The 9004-nt window shown below is 43.8% G+C and overlaps 1 protein-coding gene across 1 annotated transcript; it reads right to left on the bottom strand.

Annotated features, from left to right (window-relative positions):
• Positions 1–2705: 2705 nt before the first annotated feature.
• On the bottom strand, positions 2706–5788 carry LOC128022633 (titin-like). The gene is made up of 2 exons (XM_052610369.1): positions 4409–5788; positions 2706–4378 (listed from the first exon to the last, which is right to left on the bottom strand). Exons 1-2 carry the CDS (start codon positions 5390–5392, stop codon positions 3356–3358), a joined length of 2007 nt encoding a protein of 668 aa, XP_052466329.1. The 5' UTR covers positions 5393–5788; the 3' UTR covers positions 2706–3355.
• Positions 5789–9004: the final 3216 nt, after the last annotated feature.

Genomic DNA, 9004 nt, shown 5'->3' with positions numbered 1-9004 from the left:
TTCCCTGTCTTTGTGTCCTTCTGCCTTCCTTGCTGTTTATTTATCTTCCCATTCTCTTTGTCTATTCTGTGTCACACTTGCTTCCTGGGTATCATTGTTTCTTGTTTTTCACCTTCAATTTATCACCCCATATCAATATTTATGAGGAAAGAGTCCAAATCTGTTTTTGCACATTAGTGCCAGTCGGTGGACCAGGCTAGTGGGTTAATGCTACACAAGGCCTTTTAATGCTAGCAGCCTCAGGCTGCATGACTCCAGACTGCATAAACTCTGGGGCCTTAGGTGCATACAGTCCGAGCTGACCATTGAAGCCTCCAGGCTATTCATCTATAAAGTATGAAATAACCACTGGGCCCTCAGCAACTTTTAAATGAGGGTCCCACATTGTGAGATGAAGAACAGGGCCCCCAGGTGACTCCACCTTCACAATGCAAGCTTAACACCAGAACTGCATGTGAATCAAAAACAAATAAGAGTGTCTACAATAAAGTTTGTTTTTTATTTGTTTAAATTGGCTTTGACATGTATATTTGTATTAAAATTAGAAAATTTGACAAATGTTTTCATGTTGGTTTCACCAGTTTTTTGTTTTTTTTTAGACGTTTAAATATAATGATTGTCAATTGTAAATGTTGTTCATCCATAAATTTAAAAGTGAACACACACACACGTACTGTATATATATATATATATATATATATATATATATATATATGCAGTATCATATCTCTAATATTACTTCAAGTCAAGCCAAGTCACCTTTATTTATATAGCGCTTTAAATGAAATACATTGCGTCAAAGCAACTGAACAACATCTCTGTTAAGTCAACGATATCGCTGTAGATGAAGTGACCCCAACTAAGCAAGCCAGAGGCGACAGCGGCAAGGAACCGAAACTCCATTGGTGACAGAATGAAGAAAAAAAACTTGAGAGAAACCAGGCTCAGTTGGGGGACCAGTTCTCCTCTGACCAGGTGAAACCAGTAGCTCAATTCCAGGCTGCAGCAAAGTCAGATTGTGCAGAAGAATCATCTGTTTCCTGTGATCTTGTTCTGGTGGTCCTCTGAGACAAGGACTTTACAGGGTATCTGTATCTGGGGCTCTAGTTTTCCTGGTCTCCGCTGTCTTTCAGGGATGTAGAGGTCCTTTCTAGGTGCTGATCCACCATCTGGTCTGGATACGTACTGGATACGGGTGACTGCAGTGACCCTCTGATCTGGATACAGACTGGATCTGGTGGCTACAGTGACCTCGGAATAAGAGAGAAACAGACAAATATTAGCGTAGATACCATTCTTCTAATGATGTAGCAAGTACATAGGGTGTTATGGGAAGTGTTCCCGGTTCCGGTTTACCTAATTAATGCAGCATAAAAATCCTTTAACAGATTTGGATATTAAAAGCATATTAATATATTATGTGTGTTATGTGTAAGATAGGTTAAAGAGATATGTCTTTAATCTAGATTTAAACTGCAAGAGTGTGTCTGCCTCCCGAACAATGTGTTTAGGCGCCAAATAGGAAAAGGATCTGCCGCCCGCAGTTGATGGAGGATTATAATGTAAAAGGAGCTCATTCAAATACTGAGGTGCTAAACCATTCAGGGCTTCATAAGTAATAAGCAATATTTTTAAATCTATATGATGTTTGATAGGAAGCTAATATGAAAATATAAAGGCTAATATGGTCATATTTCCTGGTTTTAGTAAGAACTCTTGCTGCTGCATTTTGGACTAGCTGTAGTTTGTTTTCTAAGTGTGCAGAACAACCACCCAATAAAGCATTACAATAATCTAACCTTGAGGTCATAAATGCATAGATTAACATTTCTGCATTTTAAATTGAGAACATAGGCCGTAATTTAGATATATTTTTGAGATGGAAAAATGCACTTTTACAAATGCTAGAAACGTGGCTTTTTAAGGAAAGATGACGAAGAATTGACAGAGCAACCATCAAGTCTTAGAAAGTGTTCTAGGTTCTTACAAGCAGAGTTTTTAGGTCCTGTAATTAACACCTCTGTTCATTCAGAATTTAGCAGTAAGAAATTACTCGTCATCCAGTTTTTTATATCGACTATGCATTCCATTAGTTTTTCTAATTGGTGTGTTTCACCGGGCCACGAAGAAATATAGAGCTGAGTGTCATCAGCATAACAGTAAAAGCTAACAACATGTTTCCTGATGATATCTCCCAAGGGTAACATATAAAGCGTGAAGAGTAGCGGCCCTAGTACTGAGCCTTGAGGTACGCCATACTGCACTTGTGATCGATATGATACATCTTCATTCAATACTACGAACTGATGGCGGTCATATAAATACGATTTAAACCATGCTAATGCACTTCCATTAATGCCAACAAAGTGTTTCTAGTCTATGCAAAAGAATGTTGCGGTCAATTGTGTCAAATGCAGCACTAAGATCCAATAAAACTAATAGAGATCAGATGATAAGAGCAGATAATTTGCAACTCTAAGGAGAGCATTCTCAGTACTATGATACGGTCTAAATCCTGACTGGAAATCCTCACATATACCATTTTTCTCTAAGAAGGAATATAATTGTGAGGATACCACCTTTTCTAGTATCTTGGACAGAAAAGGGAGATTTGAGATTGGCTATAACTAACTAGTTCTATGGGGTTGTGTTTTTTTGATGAGAGGCTTAATAACAGCCAGTTTGAAGGTTTTGGGAACATATCTGTCACGTTAGGTGTTAGGAAACACGAAGAAGGAACCAATTTGCAGGTACGTCGTTTATTAAAGGGGTAATCCAATAGAGTAAACAGTCCAGGCAGGGTCAAAACCAGAGAATCCAAAACATAAACACAAACAAGACACGAACGCAAGGCAAGGCAAGATAAGGATGACGGGCATGAAACTGTAACATATAAACAAGGACTCCGTAACATAGACTGAGACAGACTGGGTATTTATACACAGAAGGATAATGGGGAAACAGGAGACAGGTGGGGGGAACAATCAATTACGTAACAAGGAGGAAGGTGACCATATAAGGGAACAGGAAGTGATCTGGGACAGACACCGTGAGAAGGAGGACATCTAGTGGAACCCCGGGGAACAACAACCCAGACACTGTGACAGTACCCCCCTCTACGGAGCGGCTCCCAGACGCTCCAAGACAAAACACAACACAGAGACCAGGAGGGAGGCGGACAGGTGGAGGCTCAGGGGGAGGGACGAAGGGCAGGAAAAGGAACACATGGGGAACAAACACCAGAAATGTAAACCTAAAACAGGGAGACCAGGAGGGAGGAGGACCGGAGGAGGTACAGGGGGAGGGACGGAGGGCCAGACTAAACTAAAGGGAACAGACAGAAACATAACAGAACTCAAAAAACACAAAACAGAAGTCCATGAAGGACATGTTGAGGCGTCCACCAGGGCGGAGCGGAAGACCACCACAGCCTTGTGGTCAAAGTCAAAGGCCTCCAGGGCGGAGCGGAAGACCACCACAGCCTTGTGGTGAAAGTCAAAACCCTCCAGGGTGGAGCGGAAGACCACCACAGCCTTGTGGTCAAAGTCAGAGCCCTCCAGGGTGGAGCGGACGGCCACCACGTCCCCGTGGTTGAGACCGGAGTCTCCCGGAACGGAGCAGCAGACCACCCAGTGACTTGACTTGGCTCTGGAGGGTAATTGGTGACTGACCCTGGCTCTGGAGGGTCCTCGGTGACTGGCCCTGGCTCTGGAACAGCCTCGGGCACCACCTTGGCATCAGGCACCGCCTCAGCCTCCAGAACAGCAATGGGCGCTGCCTCGACCTCGGGCACCACCTCGGCCTCTGGAACAGCGTCGGGCACCGACTCGGCATCGGGCGCAGCCTCGGCATCAGGCACCGCCTCGGCCTCTGGAATGGCCTCGGGCACCACCTCGGTAACGGCCTCGGGATCGGCCTCGAGCACCGCCTCAGCCTCTGGACCAGCAACGGGCACTGCCTCGGTAACTGCATTGGGAACAGCCTCGGGCACCGCCTCGGCCTCCGGAACAGCCTCGGGCACCGCCTCGGCGTCGGGTTCCACCTCGACCTCCGGAACAGCCTCGGGCACCGCCTCGGTAGCTGCATTGGGAACAGCCTCGGGCACCGCCTCGGTAACTGCCTCGGGAACGGCCTCGGGCACCGCCTCGGCCTCTGGAACAGCAATGGGCACTGCCTCGACCTCGGGCCCCACCTCGGCCTCTGGAACAGCGTCGGGCACCGCCTCGGTAACTGCATTGGGAAGAGCCTCGGGCCCCGCCCCGGCCTCCAGAACTGGATCGGGCACCGCCTCGGCATCAGGCACCGTCTCGGGCGCCGCCTCGGCATCAGGCACCGTCTCGGGCACCGCCTCGGCATCAGGCACCGTCTCGGGCACCGCCTCGGCATCAGGCACCGTCTCGGGCACCGCCTCGGCCTCCGGAACAGCCTCGGGCACCGCCTCGGCATCGGGTGCCACCTCGGCCTCTGGAACAGTGTCGGGCACCGCCTCGACCTCCGAAACAGCCTCGGGCACCGCCTCGGTAACTGCCTCGGGAACGGCCTCGGTCACCGCCTCGGCCTCTGGAACAGCATTGAGCACCGCCTCTGCCTCTGGGACAGCATCGTGCACCGCTTCTGCCTCCGGGACAGCATCGTGCACCTTATCTGGAGACTCAGGCTTTGAGTCGGCCATCTTGTGCTGTGGCGCTGGGCTGGCGGCCATCTTGTGCTGTGGCGCTGGGCTGGTGGCCATCTTGTGCTGTGGCGCTGGGCTGGCGGCCATCTTGTGCTGTGGCGCTGGGCTGGCGGCCATCTTGTGCTGTGGCGCTGGGCTGGCGGCCATCTTGTGCTGTGGCGCTGGGCTGGCGGCCATCTTGTGCTGTGGCGCTGGGTTGGCGGCCATCTTGTGCTGTGGCGCTGGGCTGGCGGCCATCTCGTGCTGTGGCGCTGGGCTGGCGGCCATTTTGTGTTGTGGCGCTGGGCTGGCGGCCATCTTGTACTGTGGCGCTGGACCGGTGGCCAATTTGGGCATTGGCGCTGGGTTAGCGGCCATCTTGTACTGTGGCGCTGGGCTGGCGGCCATCCTGGGCAGTGGTGCTGGGCTGACGACCACCCTGCCGGAAGAGACAGGAGTGGCTGGGGCATCCCACCGACACCGAAACTGCAGGTAGCGCACGAATTCCCAGAACTCCAGCATTTCCAACTGCGCCATCTCTTCCTCAGGCACTGGATCATCCAGGCCGCCATTGAAGTGGTCCTTAAGGGCCGCATCATTGTATCCCATGCCTTCAGCCAGGGACCAGAACACTTGAGCCAGGGCACCCACTTCGTTGCCGTCTTGACGGAGGGCGGTCAACCGAAGATACTTGACCCGCCTCTCCGCCATCTTGGCTGGGGAACGGAAAAGTGACATACCGCTGGTTCCTACGTTGACGGAGTCCTTCTGTCACGTTAGGTGTTAGGAAACACGAAGAAGGAACCAATTTGCAGGTACGTCGTTTATTAAAGGGGTAATCCAATAGAGTAAACAGTCCAGGCAGGGTCAAAACCAGAGAATCCAAAACATAAACACAAACAAGACACGAACGCAAGGCAAGGCAAGATAAGGATGACGGGCATGAAACTGTAACATATAAACAAGGACTCCGTAACATAGACTGAGACAGACTGGGTATTTATACACAGAAGGATAATGGGGAAACAGGAGACAGGTGGGGGGAACAATCAATTACGTAACAAGGAGGAAGGTGACCATATAAGGGAACAGGAAGTGATCTGGGACAGACACCGTGAGAAGGAGGACATCTAGTGGAACGCCGGGGAACAACAACCCAGACACTGTGACAATATCCTAATGACAATGAGGAATTAATAATAGTCAGAAGAGGATCTATGACTTCTGGAAACACCTCTTTTAGGAACTTAGATGGTATAGGGTCTAACATACATGTTGTTGGTTTAGGTGATTTAACAAGTTTATACAATTCTTCCTCTCCTATAGTAGAGAATGAGTGGAACTGTTCCTCAGGGGGTCTATAGTGCACTGTCTGATGCGATACTGTAGCTGACGGCTGAATGGATGCAATTTTATCTCGAATAGTATCTATTTTAGAAGTAAAGTAGTTCATAAAGTCATTAATGCTGTGGTGTTGGGAAATTTCAACACTTGTTGAGGCTTTATTTTTCGTTAATTTAGCCACTGCATTGAATAAATACCTGGGGTTATGTTTGTTTTCTTCTAAAAGAGAAGAAAAGTAATCAGATCTAGCAGTTTTTAATGCTTTTCTGTAGGATGTGTTACTTTCCCGCCAAGCAATATGAAATACGTCTAGTTTTGTTTTCTTCCAGCTGCGCTCCATTTTTCGGGCTGCTCTCTTTAGGGTGCGAGTATGCTCATTATACCATGGTGTCAAACTCTTTTCCTTAACCTTCCTTAAGTGTAAAGGAGCAACTGTATTTAAAGTGCTAGAAAAGAGAGAGTCCATAGTTTCTGTTATATAATAAATTTTTCTGAGGTTTTGGATATGCTAAGGAATTTGGATACATCAGGAAGATAACTTAAAAAGCAATCTTTTGTGGTAGAAGGGATGGTTCTTCCATACTTGTAACAAGAAGTAGAATTTACAATTTTGGTTATATGAAGTTTACACAGAACTAAATAATGATCTGAGATATCATCACTTGGCTGCATAATTTCAACACTATCAACATCAATTCCATGTGACAGTATTAAATCTAGAGTATGATTTCGACAATGAGTAGGTCCTGAAACGTGTTGTCTAACCCCAATAGAGTTCAGAATGTCTATAAATGCTGATCCCAATGCATCTTTTTCATTATCAACATGGATATCAAAATCACCAACTATTAAAGTCATCATATTATTTACAAAATATCAGTGATAATTTTATCTACAAAGAGTGTTTTCACACAAAGGGATCTGATATTCAATTAGCCAAGCTTTATCATTTGTTTATCCATATTGCATCTGTTTTTTATTTGTTGAACCTCAATTAAATTGTTAATCTTAACTTGGTTTGGACATTATTTTATATTTTAAAGGAAAATTTTCTGTTATAATCTGATGCCATTCTTTCAAACATATATAATTAGCCTATTTTAGTGAAAAAGTGGAATGCTACTTTAAAGATAAAATTTAGGTAAAAGGTATGTTTTGCTTAATTAATTAATTAATTAATTAATTTTTTTAAAGAGTTGCAGCTTTGACATTTTACATCCTGAACTAACTGCTTGTCATAAAAGACTCAAATTATGGACATACGTGTCTGCAGTGTCCTCTATGATTTAATATGTTTGATATGTGTGTGTTATTTTTTCTGAAGGTTAAGCACACCACATGACTTTAATTCAATGTTAAAAGAATTATGCGTACAGAACTGTTTAAAATTAGCTCCTACAAAGATCAAATCAAAAGACGTTACCTTCCTTCCTCTTGTACCATGAAACTGTAATTCAGCCTTCAAAAAAAAAAAAAAAAGCATCACATTCTTCAAGCTGATGTATTTTTGATGCAGTCTCGTGCTAGGCTTGGAGTGAGGCCACAGAAATAATATATCACATTCACACACATCCAGATTGCACAACACCGTCACCTCAGAAGCTGCTTTGACTATAAAACAGTCAATAAGCATGGGATATGAGTGAGGAACAGAGAAAGATGATGAGGAAGATTCTACCTGATTTTTAATATCATGTGTATCAGTACAGGTATGTGTTTTCAACATATTCTGTAGAAAATGTGATCCTTCCTGAACATAGCACCAACATGTTGGAATTAGCGGCATACAAATGCTCAAATTAACTCAAATTAGGAGTTTGTTCAAACCCTAAGAATGAACAAGAGTAAAGTTGCAGACACGCTACATTTTTCATCCATTGGCTCTCCTATTTCTGCATTTAATAGGAAATAAAGGTAGGAAATGCATGTCAATGTAAATTCATTTGGATTTTGGTGCAATCTGAAGTATTACGTTTATTGAAATCTGACCTGCAAATTTGCATCAACTGAAGATATCTGACCAATAGAAGACCTCTAGGCAGAAATAAAAGGATGAAACCATTAAATCTGCAGATTTGCACCTTTTGCAGTATATTTTTACATTTAGATGTACTACAAACCATCCATTATCCATAGAAATTGTTCACGTTCAGTCTAGTGTCACTGTGGCTTAACACAAAACGTTCTGCATATTTAGATTTTCGAAAAACGTATGATTTATAATCTATTTTCCTCATGTTAGCCAAAAAACATTTGTTCTCCATAGAAAGACCAGGACCACACACACACACAGCTACAACTTATATGTATCATAATACTGTAATTTGTGATATATATATATATATATATATATATATATATATATATATATATATATATATATATATATATATATATATATATATATAAGAGGTCAAACAGGAAGATGAACCTTTCTGCCAGACTCTCAAACAACAAAGTAACTAATTTCCCACATGACGTGAAAACCTTGCAAAGTAGCTTTTGGTTCCTCTATGCTAACTGAGCAGATCTGAGCTGTTCGTCAGACTTAGTGTCATATGCTTCCAATGAACTGTCCCAGGTGTTGGACCACAGCTGGCTAATTGGACCAGCAGCATGAGCTGTCAAATTTGGCTTTATTATATTTAGTAATTTCATGTTCATAAGTGTGTGTGTGTGTGTGTGTGTGTGTGTGTGCGTTTGCTTGTAGGAGCATTTAACAAATAATTTATGGGCACAGGCTATATTCTATTTAGTTATGAATGAACCAAGAGGTATGTGGAATTTATTTAGTTTGTTTCTCCTATGACAAGTCTTTAAGGACTGTGTATTAAAATAACAAAATGATGAAGAATAACCTGTCTAAACTCTTAGATACATTGATATTTTTCTAGAGCCAAACAACATACCCAATGACAGAATACATAAAGGAAAAGTAAAAAAAAAAAAAAAAAAAAAAAAAAAAACCTATGGATGGTTGGAAACAGTATAACCCTTTTCTGCATT

Source organism: Carassius gibelio, chromosome A11 (assembly GCF_023724105.1).
Source record: "Carassius gibelio isolate Cgi1373 ecotype wild population from Czech Republic chromosome A11, carGib1.2-hapl.c, whole genome shotgun sequence".
Classification (NCBI taxonomy): domain Eukaryota; kingdom Metazoa; phylum Chordata; class Actinopteri; order Cypriniformes; family Cyprinidae; genus Carassius; species Carassius gibelio.
The sequence above is the reverse complement of the archived record's forward strand: the minus strand, read 5'-3'. Positions and strand labels throughout refer to the sequence as shown.

Bases quoted from the DNA above. Each gene is read 5' to 3' on its own strand.
- LOC128022633 (XM_052610369.1), bottom strand. From the start codon at position 5,392: ATGTCACTTTTCCGTTCCCCAGCCAAGATGGCGGAGAGGCGGGTCAAG. The intron at 4,379-4,408 runs GCGGTGCCCGAG...CCTGATGCCGAG, and splicing joins AGGCTGTTCCGGAGGCCGAG to GCGGTGCCCGAGACGGTGCC.